General features: G+C 43.3%; 1 protein-coding gene across 1 annotated transcript; it reads right to left on the bottom strand.

The window, feature by feature from the left end:
* Positions 1 to 8,904: 8,904 nt before the first annotated feature.
* On the bottom strand, positions 8,905 to 14,423 carry CTSL (cathepsin L). Its single transcript, XM_065045830.1, has 8 exons — positions 14,217 to 14,423; positions 13,635 to 13,770; positions 13,157 to 13,279; positions 12,916 to 13,071; positions 12,379 to 12,603; positions 10,673 to 10,841; positions 10,175 to 10,292; positions 8,905 to 9,329 (listed from the first exon to the last, which is right to left on the bottom strand). The coding sequence occupies exons 2-8, from the start codon at positions 13,758 to 13,760 to the stop codon at positions 9,230 to 9,232; spliced, it is 1,017 nt and encodes a 338-aa protein (XP_064901902.1). The 5' UTR covers positions 13,761 to 13,770; positions 14,217 to 14,423; the 3' UTR covers positions 8,905 to 9,229.
* Positions 14,424 to 18,939: the final 4,516 nt, after the last annotated feature.

Below are 18,939 nucleotides of genomic sequence, written 5' to 3' on the forward strand. Positions count from 1 at the left end.
GCAACAACAGGCACTTGGTACTCCCCAACGTAACTACAGGGCCTCTAAAAACAACCACTTTATAGGGACATGTGGAAAGAAAGTTTGCATTGTGGTGGGTATACACACCCTAGCGACTAAGACCTGTGTTCCTGTGCTGGCAGTTACATACCTGTGTACTGCAATGTGTCAGGCACTCACTGCCCTACCGCCAGCATAACAACACCTTATTCGCGTTCATTTAAGTATGATTTCACAGCAAAATCTGCATATAAACCCAGCTGCTAGTCTTCCCATGGTGTGGTTTGGGTGCAGTGGGGTTTCTTTTATGTTCTTGCTTTTGTGGTGTTTTTTTGTGTGTCGTGGGTTGTTTTGTTTGATCGGTTGGTTGGTTTGGGTTGGGGTTTTTTTGGTTTGGTTTGGTTCAGTATGTTGTCTAGTTTTTTTTTCACCAGAAGTATCTGTTAAAGGAGCTGGTGCTGGGTCACCAACCTCACAAACAACTCCAGTTTGGGTGCCCGTTGATGCTTAAATGATAACACCCACAGTCTGTGGGCTGCTGGGTGTCTGGTATCTATAAAGAGATCAGTATCTTCCCTGTATAAACAACCCATGCAAACCCCCAACACAGATTAAGAAAGCAGTGACTTTCTCCGGTGTGAACACTGGATGTTCTTTGGCAGAGTCCCATTTTGAACTACTGCGCTGACACTGTTTTCCTACGTACTTAAATGTCCTCTGCTACATTTAGCACAATCCTGCGACCAGATTGCTCTACAGAGTGCTTCTTAAACCCTCGGGACAGAGTCTAAACTTTCCCTTCCCAGAGTGATACCAGTTCAGACCATATCTTGGGAGCTCTCTGACACAAACCACAGGGTGTCTGTGGTGGAGTGGTTACCAACTATGAAGCCCTCATGATACCGGGCCACAATTTCCATCCACTGTCAGCTGCCAGGGCATCTGAGGGCATTCAGACAGCTGAGAAAAGAAGATGTAGTAGTTGTTTTTGTTTGTTTGTGGTTTTTTTATTTTTTTTTTAAGAATCCAGAGGCCGTAATTAGTGGTTGGAGTGACAAGGAAGGGGACAAACCATGAGCTGCTGTCAGTGCCACTGGGAGGAGCAGGGAAGCTGGCGTGGACCAGCGCTCACGACAGACTCTGCCTCCACTTACAGAAGAAGGTGATGCCTGATATTGTTCCTCAGATACTCATCAGAATGATACAAAATTGCAAATACCTGGAAACATCAAGTACATGAAGGAACAGATATGTGTTCAAATATTAGTTCACATGTGTGCCTTTGTATCAGTATTTACTGGTTTCTTGACATAAAATTATATGTAAACCAACATGAGCTTGATTTCCTATTACTTGTAGAGAAGGATGTGGAAAGGAAAGCGTACCAGTTGTATTGTACCAGGTATGTAACAAACATGACTGTTCTTAAAGCACTGGTTTCCCACTTGTTGCGAAACCCAATTCTTATTTCCTATCTCAAGGCACCTTAGCACCTATTTCAGAAGTAAAATAAAAGCAAACTACCTAAACCCGGTGGTACCCAACAACACAAGAAAACACAGAAACCCCACCAGTCTCTAATAAACGAGGAGCTGCTCGCTAATTACCTTGTCTGGAAATGAAGTTAGCCTGAAGAGCCAGTCGCAGAGAGCTGGCCTTGTGACTGCAGTCACAAGACGAGGGATGAGAGAACAGGTTGGGGCTGGCAGGCTGCCCACCAGCCCCGCGGGGAGCTGGGCACGGGCCCTCTGCCGCGGGGGCTCACCCTGCCCTGAGAAAGCAAAGCAGCTGGCGCGGAGATGCTGTTGCAAGTGTCGGGTCAAAGGTGTCTTTGAGCGTCCAAATACAAAGTCTGTGCATCATTCTGTTCTCCACAAAATGTACACACAGGGAGTTTTGTTAGTTTCTTAATAAAGCCAACTCGTATTTCTGGAAAAATCAGGCAAGACTTTTCTTAATTTGTAAAATAGAAGCAGTACCCTCCAGGCTAATTACAGACAAAGTAAAAGAAAGAGCTCTTAGTTTACATGGATTACACTACCCAGTTAGGCTCCTTGTGACAAAAGGGTGGTTGGTAGTGAGGGGAACAGAGGAGAGAGATTAACAAAAGGAAAGATGATAAAATCATTAAATCCTGCAAGACTCCAAAGATAAATGTATCAATTTTCCAGATATGAAAGGCCCAGATATGAGTAAAGCGATGAACAAAATGAACACAGAGAGGATCTGCACACAAACAGTTACCCAGAAGTACAGAGCCCCGCAAGTTTTGAGGAGACAGTCCCTACTATTGAGGCTTCATGTCATCATAGACAATACACACAAACCTCATGCATTGCTACTGAAAACACTTTCAGGTTTTGTTCCCAGCTTTCTGCAAATACAGATGTGGTTTCAGACAACAAAAATTAAACACTCAAACCAAGCATGTGATCTGATGCCACTGAACTGATTTTATTACCTTGTGGAGAGAGATAACAGATAGGTTTCCCACTGAGATCTGCCTGGGGCAGCGCGGGGGGGTTGCTCTCAACTGATGCAATTATTTGCATCATAGTGTTGCAGGATCCTGTTCATCAGGAGCTGAGCGGATTACTGGAGGCAGCTTTTGCCATTCTGGCCACTACAACTGATGAAGGGAGTTTGGTGTCGCAGCTTGCAGCGGGTGTTGGCCGGGACAGCTATGTACTCACACATCAATAAATGGAGCTTGGCATAAGCGTTCTTGTCAGCTGCTGAGCAGATCACCCTGTGAATATTTTATCACTTTTGAAGAGATGCTTCCACAGAGGAGGCAACACATCTGCTCAATCACCTGGTCAGCTCTGCTCGGGCTAAATGTGTGAGGCCAGCCAAATCCCAGCCCAGGGCACAACCGTTCGTGGTGTCTCATCAATCCAGCGTTACACCCAAATGCGCTGTCAGCACATGCCCAGGAAAGAAATAAATCACCTTCTCCCCACACCCAGCTGCTGCAGCACCGGCCTCGAGATCACGTGCTGCCAAAAGCACAACTGGGAGAGACTGGCGTGCCCAGCGCTTACGCACCTGGTGATGCACCATCTGGACTTTGCCCTTCCGATTGCCCGGTTTCCTGTTTTGCTCCTGCATGGTCAATTTTCTCCCTCTTTTAACAACCCGGTGTGATTTATTATTCCAGCACAGGAAGAGAAAAAGGAGACAGCTCAAACGAAAAGAAAGCGGGGAGGGTAAATGGAATGTAAAGGGCCATGCAGGCGAATACAGACCTGAAATTTAAACTCAGTAGAAGGAAAAAGCAGGGATGTTCACCTTTCAGCTCTGTTGGAGCTACAGTGGGAGAAAACAAAGCCAGAGGAGGAGGCCAGCCCTCTCTCAGACGTACGCGCACAGCTGCTCATCAGCTGCACAGCCTCTGGCAGGCGGCCTTGCTGCTCTCGCGTTTTTTCCTCTCCCGTTCCTCAGCTGTCTGTCAGTTCAGATTAAAAACCTCTTGCTTTTTGGTTTACACAGCACCTAACAAAAGGGGACTACAAAGTTTGTTCAAATGCCTGGAAATACTGCAACCACTTCATAATAATCCCAGCGACCACAAGTTTGCTTTTGAAATGCTCTATTATGTTGTGAGAGAAATGTGATCAGATCTCACAAAAGCACTGAATCAGAAAACACAGATCCCCTTCAATTTTTCCTGTGACTAGCGAGCAACTAATAGCAAAACGGCAGCAGTATTTATTCTCAACCTTTGCACAAGGCATTTTATTTTCTATACAAACACTGAAGTTTCTTTCAACTACAGGATAGTATTATCATAAATATCCAAAAGCCAATGCAATTTCACATCACAGTTGATGTTTTCAGTATATATTTCCTATGCCAAAAAATCCCCTGCTGTCAGCCAGCACTTCATGCTTGAATGAGGAAAGCAAAGTGCAATCCTAGTGAATACGGCTGAGCAGAAGGAATGTTAAGAGGGCTATTGAGAAGAACCGGCATTCACAATGCTTGCATTGCTGTGCTGTTGTGGTAAAAGCTTGCGGTATGCGCTTGGTCATGTGCGTATCTTGCAAAACTGGGCACCTGTATATGCAGCAATGAACTGTTCAGAGAGCTCTGTGGGCAACACTATCTAGGTTTTTTTCTGTGACTTGTTACCAGCCTCATAAAACAATATATTACAGAGATACCATTTAGATATGTACTTCCTTTCTAAGTGGGAAAAACCACCTGTGACTCAGTAGCTCTGAAGCCACATTTATTTCATTTGATTTTTGGATTTTTAGCAAAAGCAAGTGTGTTCCAAGATGTGCTACAGTCTCAAGGAGTTCTCAACATCCTGTTTCAGCACCAGCTTCCCAGACACCCTAAGCTGGTTTGTGCCTAACAGCCCAGCATTTATTTTAATCAGTTCTATGCCACTGCATTCATGCTGTGCAGGAAGATATCATTAGTAATTAAAAAAAAAAAAAAAAAAAAAAATCAACTTCATCATTAAAATCAGAATTTAGGACATTTTCCCTAGCAGACACATAAAGTAATAGCTGTAATAGCTTCAGAGGACCCTTGGTGGCACCCCAGGAGAGCACACCTAAGCCATGCTCACCCTGGAGGAACACACATTAACATAGACTTTGAAATACATAGCTACTTCCAAATGAATGTCCAAAGTGGGTCAGATGTCACTAAACATATGCACAATCCTCACCAGGCTGGAAAATCACCTCCTCCTTGCCCAGATCTCAGCCCAACCAATCTTGCCCTGCAGGCCCTCACAAAGCCAGCCTTGCCCACCACCATCTTCTGAAGGTGGCTGGGGAAGGGAATAGCTCGTTCTTTGACTTACTCCATCTTTGACCCCTTCTTCCCAAACCAGAAGGACTGCAGAAGGTAAGGGAGCTGCAGCACTACACCTAACAACACACACTGACACTTCTAAAACGTGTTTCCCAGGATCACGTTATGGGAAAACGCTATTAGATTTTACTTGGGAGCAGGTTTTTGATCTCATGGAGATGATGAGAACTGTAAGTGAATATAACGAGGAAGAAGCATTTTAAAAAGAACCCAGTATATATTTCATAAATGCCTGCTTTCATGTTTTCTTTACCCCTTTACTCATAAAGGCTGGCAGTAGCTCTTCAACAGACACTAGCATGATGGAAACAAAAACTGCTGCAGAAGTCAAATTTTAAGAATACCAGACAATAAATTTCCATACACCTTAGCATGAAAAGAAGAAATACAGCATAGTCACGTTCCCTGTGAATGCAAATGAAGGTGGCTTCATCTGAGGCCTCTAACACATTTAATCAGTCCATGGATCAGGTCTGCACCATGTGGCCAAGTCTCCTCCACCCCAAAGTGAAGTTTCAAATTGGGCTCCTTTTCTGTTTTCAGATGAGCCTTACTGAATGTCATCTGGGTTTGGTTTTGTAAATTGAATTTTTTTTTTAATGAAATTTTCCATCTGATGATATCCTTTCTTCCAAATGCTTTAGGTTCCCCTGTACTTGCCCGAAATTTCACTAATGATTCGATAAAGCCCTGATTACAGTATGACAAAAACTATCTCCATTAGTAATTCATCTTAAACAATCCTCCTTTCAAAACAGTATATTATTTAAGTCTTAGTGTTTCCTGCTATGACTTCCCAACAAGAGGGAAGGGTATTGGGATGGACTGCAATTAAAAATGGACTCTCAATCTGCCATATATACCTTCATAAACTGCAAAGAGAACTAGAAAGCAGAAGTATCGATGTACATCATCACAGCCATTGGGGTATGCTCAGTTCCTTGGTTAACAGCCAGAAATCACAGTTAATCTCTAATACGTAAAAACTGGTTAATTCATTTAAGCTTAAGAGATACACAGCAGGACTTTTTATTTCATCAAGGAGATTAATTAAATAGTTAATACTGCATAACTGATGTTCAGAAGCTAGCCTTCATTGTCTTGTTTTTTTGAAGTGGATATTCCCACTTTCCTACACCTCCAGTTGTCTCAGAATTATGTGTTTGCTGGGTGCCCTTATGCAGACTACCAGTCAATCTTTCACTTTAGTAAAACTTCACTGATGCAACTCGTCACGTTTGCTTCCCTGTAAGGTTACAACAGAGTAGGATGACAAATATTTTGTCATTGTAGCCCTTCAAAATATTTTGAAAATTACTTTCCTGCATGGATTGTGTAGGGGGATAATGAGCTTATTATTCCAGTGTTAATCTTCAGAAATTGATTTAACATTAGCAAAGATGACAAACAACACACATTAAAAAACAAACACACAAAATTCCATTCCACTTTGCAGTCACAGATAGGATGAGAAAATAACTTTTTAAAGGGAAAAGAAAGTTTCCTACATGACAGTTAAATTAATTTCTCACTGGAATTTAAAAAGGAAGTGCTTCACGTGTAAATGGAATAATTTCATTTCATGGTTTTCCTTGCCTCAAGAGTACTTGTCTTTAGAAACTCATGACAACTACTGATAAATAGCATTATTCACCAGGCAGGTCAAAGAAACAGTTATTCTTACGAGACCTTTAGGACAACCACAGCCGATTTAAGAAGCACCAGCACACACAAACCAAATGCAAAACCTTTTTTCTTCCTAAATTTAAATAAACTGCTCATTTTCACAATGAAAGCAAGCAATGACTGCAGAGCATTATCACTGTACAGAATTGCCATCTACCACGTGTAAAACATAGTGCCCAAATCACATATTTAGATATGCATAAGCCCCAATAACAAAACCAGTAGCTGTAATTTAGGCAGGGCCTAAACAGGACAGTATAGATCGTATATTTACTGAAAATACATGTTCACTAGTATCTTTAAATATAATACATCTTGTAATAAGTGCAACATCAGCTATGAGCAGGAATATAAAACCAAAGAACGCTTGGAAAAAAACAGTGGAATGCAGTCACGAAAAGCTTTAATCACTCACAGCTTTCCTGGGAATTACTCAGGAGCTTTTTGTGCGCACATGCATAACATGCATTTGCTCTGTCTTCACAAAGGAACAGCTTTGGAGATGACGCTTCCCACAACAGGACATTTACCACTGTGGAATAATTCGATCCTTACTAGTAGTATTTCTAAAGTAAAGAAGAAACAGCTCTATAGAAGATAGGGCTGCTGCAGCAGAATCACAGAACCAGATCTAATATAATTCTTGAAGTATAACAGGTTTTAAATTTCTACTGGTGTGCCTAGCTGCAACTTGCACAAAATTTTAATGTTTACAGTGTCATGTAAGGCAATTCAGGGTGAAGCTGTTACTCAAGAAGACTGTGTAAATACTAAGTTATCTGCATGACCTGACTCACCCTCTCCCCTTCTCAATATTTCACTCAGAGAGGATGCTCAGCCACAAAAGTCAGCAAGTTTTATTGCACACAAACAGCTGTGTTATCACATCTTATTTCTGAAAAAGTCAGAGGCTTGTATCTCTTTTGTGAGCTACATTCCCATTCATACGCATTGGAAAGTTATTTCCTATCTGTTCATAAAAAGTATCTTGTTTTCCCAGCAACTTTTATTAACCTTGGCCTTCGTAACCAAACACCTTTCCCAGCTGCCCATTTTTTGCTGCAGTTCAAGTCCCAGCAGGCTTTGTACCAGTCTGACCCCGCACTGGATATTCTCACTGTCTTGTTTTAATCAATACAGAAAACCAGTAACACCTTAAGCTCACAGTAATGTCATCTTCCAGGATTCAAAACTGTTTAGAGAGACAGGTCTCTCCCTTGGGCAGCGAGAACAAAAAGCAGCTATGGCACAAGGAGCTTATGTAGTCATTTCCCTGGCAGCAATATCACCTTGCCTTCCATTTTGAACGTACAGACTACTGTCACTTCCTTCTGAACATATGCCTTTAGAGGACCACCAGTTGAGCTCCACATTCACTTCCTCCAAGCAGTGTGGATGCTCTCCATAACAGGCTTAGCAAGTCACCTTAATAGCTAAATTCTAACCGGTATTTCTGCTTTGTGGCTTGTGAAATGGCCACTGGAATGAGTGAGGCGCTTCCTTTAGAAGAAGAGTTTGTCAGGAAATTCAGGTTAAAAGAATTTATCCATAAGCAGCACATGAACAGACTCAACTGAACTATAGTTGAGTTTTGGTTATTCTAGTAACCTCATCTTGGTTTTCTTTCAAAAAAATGTTTATGAAATGCAAGCTTGGACTTATCTCCAACAAGGAAATCCAGCTTTTGTAACTTCTAGTCAAAGTGTTCCCTTGCATGTATGGCTATCAGACTCAGAAAGATACTGTGCATAAAAACTTCTGTGTCTATAAACTCTGAGCCGGTGCTAGTTCAGCTGCAGAACTACCTTCCTATCCCTCCAGCCCAAAGGCAAGGGTGGGGGGTAGAGGGGCGAGTAAAGTACAGTCAGCCATCGAGTATCCAGGGATTAACAGACTGACCCAACTTCACTTTCCATACCAAGAGCATTCCTTTTTCTCCAGCAAAAGCTACTATAGGAGGAAAACATTAAGTGGGCTATGCTGAGTAGAGATCAGATGCTGCATGTAGCACATGAAAAGACTAAAGATCTTTGTTACGGAGTACCAAGCAGCAGAGAGGGTATTGCCCCTGGATCACAGGACTAAGCCAAAAATTCACTTACAGACACATTCTGGGGAGCAAGTAGCTTTAAAGAATGAAGGTCAGATTTTCAGTTGCTTCTACTTCAGCCAATAAACACATCTTTACACTTCTCATTTTAAATTAGTTGTGTCACAAACACTGCATTTCATTTTGTAACAGATCTTAGCCATTCCCAGGTAGAGTTGCATTTTAGCAACTAATGAAAAGAGGCATACATATTAAGCTTCAGTTAGTAATATAATTTAGGATGCCTATTTGATAAAAGTTTCAAGTGGAAAAAAACAGACCAAAAAGCCAAGTCATCTATACACGCTAGAATTTAGGTGTTTATTTAAAAAGTAAATCTTTGGGCACATTGCAATTAAAAAAAAAAGGAAAAAATACAAAGAAGAAGCTAATAGATTAAGCAGTCATAAGGTAGCAATATTACAAGCTGTTTACATACCAACATTTACATTAATTTAAAGCAAGTGGCATGTCACCAACATGTAAAACATATTTCAGAAGTTTAAAAAAAAAAATAAATCAAGTTGGCTTTTAAAGGATGTAAATCTACCACATGTGTGAACATCGGTTTGGTCATTCAGTTTAAATCCCCATCTTGTACTGAAATGTTCAGTCTTCAAATTATACGAGTGGATAGCTAGCAGCTGTTGCTATTCCACAGTGGTTCTTCCTGTCCTTGGCCATGTAGATATATCCTTTGTCACCCCACTTCTCGCCCCAGCTGAAAACAGAAGTAAAGGGCTTGTTTCCATATTCAGAAGAGACTTATTTACCCCCTGAAAGAACTGTTTGCATTGAAAACTGCTGCCTTCCACATTTGTGGAGAGAAACCAAGATAGCTGCAGCCAAACTGAAGTGCTTTCCAGTAATTAAATGCATGTTACAGAAAAGGCACCCCAAGCCTACAGAAATAAAGGGTGCAGCCATCCTCTCACTCTGAAAATCTTGATGTGCAACCCTGGATTATAGGTGCCTGAAGCTCAGACACTGCTCCCAGCCAAGGGAGGACCAAAACTTCAAAGCATTTAAGGGTGGTTCCCCAGTAATGCAGAGAACATGAGACAAACTCATGTGATGTGCCCTTTGGCATTAATTTATTATTTTCCCTCCAGCATAGGAGGCAATACCATGTTTAAAATTCCAGTGTTACCCTATTTCACACAAGTGAACAGCACTCTGCTTAAAAAAAAACAAAACCAAAAAACAAACAAAACAAACAAAAAAAAACCCATTACACTCCCACAACCTGGCTTCCCTGGTTTCCTTTCCCCTCTGCTCCACCACTTTAACATCTACTATCTTCATGGGCTGCTCCAGTACAAAGCTCCCTTGAATTAACTAAAAAAATAGTATCATCTAGTGTTCACTGCTCTGGGCCTAGTCTACTAGGCTGCCAGCAGCATGAGTTGGGTTTAACTTTTATCATACAATACAATCAGAGAACAGTCTCCATATTTTCCATCAAAAGACTTCAATTACTCTTGTCTCCCCACCCCCCACTACAGGTGACAAACTACCTTCCTATCTCCCTGCCCTCAAAAGCTACAAGGCAAAGAGAAATCTTACCTGTTCTTAACAATCCAGTATTTCTTCCCATCTACATCTTCCCCCTCAAAGCCATAACCCACAACCAGAACACCATGGTCCAGGTCTTCGCTGCTGCAGTCTGGCTCATAGTAGATACCTGCAGAAGCAAAAGTTTATACGTGAACACGCTCATCTGCAGGAAACCATTCTCCCTCACCAGAAACTTTATGTTAAATTAAATCTTGCACATCGTCCTGAGAGTCAGAGAAAGGAATCACAAGTGAGGTGTAACATGGCAGAAACTGAAGAACAAATACACACATATGCAAAAGTACTAAATGTGAAGAACCTGGACTAAAATTAAAAGGACTCCTAATTATGTTCTATATCACACAGTTTTTTGGGGCTTTTTGTTTGTTTGGGGTTTTTTTTGTGTGTTTGTTTTGTTTGTGTTCATTTGTTGTAGGTTTTTTCCACCTATCAAATTGAAGGGTAATGAATACTGAGTATTCAAAAAAAAAAGTTATCAATCCCCACCTGATTGATAGAACTGAAACGAAGAGTGACCTGCATCAATAGCAACTGACACAGGACCCACAGCTGCCACTGCTTTCATGAGTGCTCTTTCATGTCCTTGAGGGATGTCAACAAAGCCAGTGTCATTAGCAGCATTGTACTCTGCCTTGTAGCGACAGTCTTCATCATCCTAGGCAAAGAAAACTGCAGTTATTACATAGTTTTCCACTTAACACACAGGTGAGCACAGGAACTACCACGCATTGTTACTTTGCTGCCTTAAAAGCAAGGGACTGAAGAGGATCCAATTGCTTCAGCTGTGCTTTGAAAGGAAAAGAGCTGAGGGAGATCACAGAACCTGCTTTTGAGTTTCTTAAAGGTACAGAAAAAGCAAAGGAGAGTGGGTCCCTAAAGGAAAGCTTTATTGGGATGCAAAGGACTACCACATCCTGGGACCCTGCCTTCTTTGGCGAGCAGGACAAATCTCTTTTCAGGGAGGAAAGAAGCCCAGAATGCATTAACAGGCAATGGAAGAGAGCCAAGTATTCATTAATTACAAAGCAATCCAGAAACTTCTCAGTGAGAAAGCACTTGAAATCTAGAATTTTAGCCTCCCATAGTTTAAAAAACTGTACAGAATAACTTGGAAGTTCGTATTTTGTATTATATGACTTTACATATCGCATTAATGTATTTTGTGCTTCTTCACATTATACTTTTTTTTTTGTGCCACAGGCATTAACCTCAGGAGAGAGGTCTAGTTTGAAAGTCAGGACATGTCAAACTGGAACAGACCTAAGTAAGCTCATCCTTCCCTTACCTCTGTAGATAAGTGCAGTACTGAAGCTGCCTCCTCCCCCCAACTAAAAGAGCACAGAGCACACCTCAGCTGCTTACTTTGTGTACTCAACAAGTTTGGCACTTTCTATAATCAACCTAGATCTTCCAAAGAGCCAAGATTTGAAAAGAAAAAAAAAAAAGAATTTACAGGGATGCAGGTGAACAGGAACCCCAAATCAAAGGCTTCTACATTGCTCACAACAAATGGCATTGCTATTGCACATTCCAACAACACAAAATAAGCTGCAAGGAAAGATACTCTATAGCAAACAGAACTTCAAGTGGTGAAAACCACAAGCCATAGGCTCTCAAATGATACCACAGTAATCACTGCTGTTTTGTCCTCTTATGTCTGTTAACTTCTTACAGATTATTAGAGGTATTTTAGAAAGCTGTCCATTATCTGCATTTATGCACATCTAGTCAAGAAATAGAACTCAGAAGCACTGCTGACAACTACCATAAAAAAATCATCACACTAGCTGCAAGAATTAGCTGGTCAATGGGTAGCAAGTCCATAACAGCTCAGTTATGGGAAGCTGAATGGCACCCCTATAACTAAGTAGCACTGTTGACAAGGGCTTGGTCCTCATTTGCTGAGTCAAGCAAGATGAGGCATGACATATGACAGGAGGGCAGCAGTGACATGGAAGAACAAAAATATTTGCTCGAGTTTTTCCAACTGGTCTGGTAAGATTTTGACCTCAAACACCAGTGCAGTATGCAACTTCTACTGGGGCTAGCAGTCATTCCAGTTTTCTTAAGAAAGATGCAACAGGAAGAACAGACTTACTGATCGCTACTTATACATTTTCCTTTCTAGGTATGTTTCCCAACACATAGGTTAGTCCACGGAAGACGTGACACCTGCAATACAAGTTCAGTACCTTTGCAGTGTATGGGTAGGATTCCTCTGAGTCAATTCCCCCATTATCCTGCACATACTGGAATGCCTGGTCCATGAGACCACCATTGCAGCCTTGATTCCCTTCAGGGCGAGAGCAGTCCACCAAATTCTGTTCACTCAGTGAAACAAGCTTGCCAGTTTTTCTGAAGTGCTGCCCTTCAAGAGCTCCCGTTGTGCTGAAAGCCCAGCATGAGCCACACTGACCCTGAAGAAACAAAATCACAAGTTACAAATTCAGACGGATGAGGCCACCGATCTAAACAAGCAAAACACAAAAGCCACAAGACCAACTTCAGTTCCACGCTTGAAGCATGTACAAGTGAAGGTACTACAGTATTTTGAGTTCTTAGGAGTTCTGTACTAAATGCCTAAAAAATCCTGAAGTGGTACAGGTATTTTATCAAACTAGCACTAGGCTTTACTAAACAAATCCACAGTGTTTCTCCTCTGTGGAACTGCAGGTAGCCTTCAAGAAACTGGACCTATAACTGAATAAAAATCCACTATCAGAGAATACCTGGTCTTTAACTGGAGTTACATATCCCTTCTCTCTCCAGTCTACTGATCGTGGTGCTTCCAGGAAGCTGGGCTCAAGAAACTGGGATCCTCTGTATTTCCTTTCTGACTTCTTGTGCGCATAGCCATTCATCAGCTGTCTGAACTCCTCAGTCGTCTGAAAAAAAAAAATTAAAGACATGCAGTCACCATCTATTACACACCGCTGTTTAGCACAGCATGTTTCAGGTCTGTTTACATACCATGTCACCAAACTGATTCATTCCCAACTTGTAGCTGTGTTTTCCTAACGTGTGGTCCAGATTATGAAGTTCAATCATTTTCAGATTTTTCTCCCACACCACTCTCCTCCAGCTTTCCTCTCTCTGAAGAACCAGAAAAAAAACATACTTCAAGGAGGCAGATCAAACAAACTACACTTGCAGGATAATGCGCTTTGTTAAGACTTGTATAGTCAGGAAAACGTAGGCTACTCAAATGGGAAGTATGAACACTGTTCAAGAGATGGTCTTTCTGCCACCCTTTTAACAAAACCACGGAGTACAGTACAGCCCAGTCGATGCAAAAGGGCAGGAAAGGGACCATGGGAGAGGGGGTGACTATCCTTTCCAAGTGCAGACCATAGCCAGCATTAAAACAAGCAGACATGACTCAGCTGGCAGGGCCCAGCCGAGTGCGCTCAGCGCTTGCTGAGCCCAGCACGTATCGCGGGCAGCTCACCTCATGGTAGTCCTTGTTGTGCCACGACTTCCAGAGCTGCCAGTGCCCGTCCAGCTCGGGATCTGCCCTGGGAGCGCCCCAGGCCAGCCCCAGGCAGAGGCACAGCGCGGTCAGACGCGGGTTCATGCTGGCGGATCTGCCGGGAGCGGAGGAGCAGGGTCAGGCGGCGACAGGCGCGGACAGGCCGCCCCGTGCCCTGACAGACTCGAGACGAGCTCGTCTGCCGGGATACAGCTCGTATCCCCGCTCCTCCACAAGCCGATCGCAAGAGGGAAAGGGCAAGCCGCACACCCCTAAGCCCCCCGAGGTGACTGAGCGCCCCCAGTCCCGCAGAGCCCTTCCCGGCGGGCCCCGTGGACCGACCCGGCGCCTGCCCGTCCCCCTCCGCGGAGCGGGGCCTCCAGCCGCCAATGTAAACAAGCTCGAGTGGCGGGGCGAGGGCGGCCAGCAGCCTCCCGGGGAAGCGGCTGGAATGGCGGCGCCTTCCCGGCGGGAGCCGCTCCGCCACACGGCAAAGACGGGGCCGAGGCCCGCCCGCCCCCGCGCTCTCCCGCCTCGCAGCCCCCGCCGTGCCGTGCTCACCTCGGTAAGAGCTCTCTGAGCCTCCTCCGTCTCCCTGACCCGACGGCGTTCGGTCCCCGCGGCCCCTCTTATAGCCGCCGCGGCCGTGCCCGCCTCGCCGCCGCGATTGGCGGCCGCGCAGCCCGGGCCGCGCCTCCCGCCAGCGCCCGGGCCGCGGCGGAGGGCGGGGGTCTGGCTGGGCCGCTTCGCGCCCTGGGGCTGCCAGCGCCCACCGGGGGGGCGTCGGACTCGCCGCCCCACGCTCCAGCCCCCGCAGCGCCGGCGGCCGCAGCTCCCGAAGACGATGTGGGGCCGCCCTGGGGGCAGCCCGCACCGGCGGAGCCGCTATGTTGGGCAATGTTTGTCTAAATGTTTATTGTGAGTGCAGGCAGGTTGGAGATAGCGGCAGCGCGCTAAGCCGGCTGGAATTTAACCTAGGGAGAACTTAAAGCTGGCAACTGGCAGACTAAAGGAAAACAAAATCTGGAGCAAAAAGAGGGCTCTCGATCAGGCCGGGTCGGGGCCAAGGGAGCATCTCCCACTGGGCAGGGTCACGATGCTTACACTGGGACAAGAAACATTTCCACGACCGTCTCTCTTATTCCCCTGTAATTTAATATCTGAAAACTGCTTTTTCCTGCGTTTGGACCTGAACCTGGTAAGAGCAGCAGATTTTACCAACCAGTGTGGCTAGTGTCTTTATGCATAGCATCCTGTAGTATCTACTGGAAAACACTGTGACACCAAGAGCTGCAGCACAGGTGAGATATTAAAAGATTTACACACAGACTTGGTCTGCATCTGACCAGGAGTAGACAGACTTTGATTTTTAACAGAGAACTTGCCTCCAGTAGTAGGATAACTTTAAGACCTAGGTGAGGTTTCTCTTAAACTCTTTAACTCTTAACTCTAAAGCCAGCATCACTAATGGCTTTAGCTTGCAAACGTGAAAGCACATTTTTAGAGTAGAAAACAGGGTTTGTAGACTGTTGCACAACAGTAAAAGGGAAGAAATCATATGATACGTGCTTCTCCCTTTTTTGATGTCTTAAGACACACAGTGTGTCGTTAAAACAAGCAAGACATGTTTGCTTAACCAGATTATCCCAGGAGCAGTCTTTGGCCTGAGGAAGCCCCACATAGCCAAATACATAAAGAGAAGTCAGATGGGTTGTCTTGTCTTTTCGAAGTACCTGTGCAAACCTCCTGCCGCTGAACTAGTGTACTGCTTCCAGAAAAACTCTGTAAATACACACAACAATGGTGCTCCTTGGTTAGTCAATAATCATAAGCAAGCTTTGTAAACATCTGAGAAAATAAGGCATTTTAAAGCTAAACTACTTTAGTAAAAGCTTGCATATGAACACCTAGGATTGATCTGTCAGGATAGTTTATACATGTGCAGCCTTGCCAGTTTGCGCAGGATTGTAAAACATGCAAAGGACTTTTTCAAAACAGGACTGCAGCAAAAGCACACTGGATGCATTACAAATTTTAGGAAATACTTGCTCAGCATTTTAATATTTAGTTGCGTTTTTTGTGTGTGTGGTGGTGGTGGTGTTTTTTACTGGTGGTGTTTGTGGCTGAAGTTTCTGGAAGTTCTTCTTTTGCCTTAAGTTGTTATATGGCTAGTGGCTGACCGACCATACATACACCATCATGGAAACACCTTCTGAAAGGAAGAAGAGTGTGAAAGAGTGTGACATGCACTGCAACAATCAATACTATGTGTGTGTGTGCGTGTACAAGGCTATCACGAAGCTAGATAGCCTTGTACTTTCTGTTCAATTGTTTATACTTCCAGTTGTCAAACAACAGTTCCAAACTCAGCCTTTTCCAAGGGAAAGAAGCCATTTCCTTATTTGTAAATGAAAATGAAAATGCATGCACTGAGTAAGACTGCGCATTTGTATCCTTCCACCATGAAACTTTTCACTACCTAAACAACTCACATAGAAATACCTCATGAGAGTTAGATGAACTTCATATAGTTTGATGATATAGTTGGTTTTGTTTGGTTGGTTTTGTGTTTTTTTTTGGGGAGTGGGTGTGGTTTTTTTGAGTTCTGTGGGATTCGGAAAGTTTTTACTTAGCAGCTTTTTGCTGATACTTTCTGTGCAATGGGACATCTCAGTACTATTTATGTTAGTTTTGTTTCTGTAACTGTATCTGGTATCAGCTGAGCATTGAGAGGCTGAGGCTACAATTAAGTTCTCAATGAATTATGGATGAGAACTTCTATATTAAAAGGGCAAGATGTTAAGCTGGCTTGACAGGAGTTAAGATCAAAATTACAGAAGATCTTGCACCATAAATCACATCTGCTGCTCTGTAATGCACCCTGAGATGCACCAAGCCAAACCAATGCTTTTCTAAATGGTCTGAGGTCCTGTCTCTTTGGGGAAGTCACCATGTAGTCAGCTAGCATGTGCTACCACTGTGTTACTTCTACTCGTGAATAGTCTTGTTGCATGTACACACACAGAAACACCAGGTGCCATTTTTACTAAGAAGATCAGTTCACCCTACAAGTTTATTTAATTACTGTACATAGGGAAATGTTAACTGAGAATTTGTTGAAATTCTTGAAGGAGACCAGAAAACTTTCACCTTCAGCACATTGACTTTTTGCTTGCACTGAGTCATGACAGTTATGTGGACATTATCAGCTTCCCAGTATTTTGGGAAGGAAGTGTAGGAGCCCAGGTGCAGAAACATAAACATGTGCAAGAGAAATCAACTATGGTCAAAACCTGGTCATCACAAGAGTGCCATTTAGAAACCTGTGATAGGAGACTCGCCTAGGACTACCTCCAACTCCCGGATGAAAATTTCCTTTTCAAGAGCTGTATTATATTGACGTCACTGTGAAGACTGCCGGTTGTGCTACAGAGACTATTAGCGACCTTGGTCAGGGTAAAAATGCCATACTGCACAGGCACGAGACACCCCTGTGTCCCAGGACTGTTCCTACTGCTCCTGTGTTCACACCATGATGTATTCACATGCCAAACTGCGAGCCCAACATGGTGGTGGCGTGCTGAAGTGAAGAGGTTCAGCGGCAGCAGTTAGCAGTAATGCCTGGGTAGATACTGCTAGAAATAATTTTCCATCGAACTGTGCAACCTTGTGATGCCCTGCTGCAGCCACACCAATCTTTGCTCTGTTGAAGACATCTCTCTGGGGACTAGAAACTGTGTGGGGGTCTTATGTGCAGAGAATTCCTTCAAGGTTAGCAGAGAGAAAAGGTGAAATCAAGAGCTCCTTCAGTTCCTTCCTCTGCTTAAAAGCTCAACTGAAGCCATGCCATTCAGTCCAGAAGAGATCTAGATAGCCATACTAACCTAAGTAACCTAAAGATCAGAACTTTGAAGGAAGAAAACCCTTGTCCATTAATACCTCATTTTTGGAGGGTAACTTCCCAAATAGCTTTGGAAAAAACAGCTTTTGAGGAACTCTATATATGCAAACTCCAACTGTTTTGCCAAAGGCATACCACTCTTCTAAGACATGGGAACAACAACTTTTAATAACTGGTCATGTTTTCATTGCAACAGCCAAAAGTTTGCCAACCTCCCTGTAGCTATCTGGCCCTACAAGTTTCCAGGTGACAGAGGCCAAGCATTTCTCAATAGTCCCAAGAACTTGCATAGCAGTATGTTGCCTCTGCAGTTGGAGGAGTGAACTCAGCATTGATCTCCAGAGAAGTGTCTCATCAATATGAAAATCACCTGCCGCTGCACAGCCCAGGAGATAGGCAGCACAATCCTGCCCCTCCAGAACCACTCTACTTAATTGAATCCTGAATTTCTGAAACTTGTTTTGTACTTTTAAATCCTTTTTCTCCTTTGATCTCCTGGTAAAAATGCACAGAGGAAAGGGCCAACCTGTATCTGCCAGATGAAAAGACACAGAAATCAGAAAAGCAAAGCTCCTGTTTAATTGTAGTTGACTTGCAAAGCTACAGCAAGCTGGCAATGTATCAGAAATATCTGTGCAATGTAAACAGAATAAGCTATGTCAAGTTTAAGTGTGACAAGGGTGTGGCACAAGCAGATCAGCTGTCTCAGGGTAACCCACATGCTGTGATGCTTCCTGAAGTAAAACCAAGCAATTTGTTTGGGTGCCATTTCTCAAAACAGGAAAGGAAGGACATTTTATTTAGCCAAACATTGATTTTTGCACAACTATGAAGACTAAATTCAGAATCTTTGTTCCTGGAATAGAAAGAGCTGAGCTGGCTTCCTTAAAAGGGCCTGGCTGTGAACACGTTTATGCTGTGTTAAAGTCCTCTGGCTTAACTCTGGTTTTTACGTTACTACACCATGGCTTAAGACTGGGCTTCTATAGCAGCATGGTCTTAGTCAAGGAGTATCTTAAAGTGTCATCTACCCTCAAATGCAAGTTACTGCATTTCATAGCAGATTTTCACTGACCAACTTTTATTAAATGGTACAAAAAAAAAAGTCAAATATGAATTTCTGTTCAGCCAAACACTGATCCAGTTTAGAAAAGCACATGTCTATTTCAGAGAGCACTACGCTGATTTTACATGCCAGAGTCTGATTTATGTGTCAGAAATGCCAGAGCCATTTGCATGTAGGAAAATGAAACTTCAAAAAAAACTAGGTCAACTTTCTTTTTGTTTTGTTTTTTCAGAAAAATAATCATGTTGTTCTTCTAGTTTACGGTAAAGATTTCTCCTTACAGAAAAAAAGCACACTAAATTTCCGACACCGGAGTG

This window comes from Columba livia, chromosome Z, assembly GCF_036013475.1.
Source record: "Columba livia isolate bColLiv1 breed racing homer chromosome Z, bColLiv1.pat.W.v2, whole genome shotgun sequence".
In the NCBI taxonomy this organism is placed as follows: Eukaryota; Metazoa; Chordata; class Aves; order Columbiformes; family Columbidae; genus Columba; species Columba livia.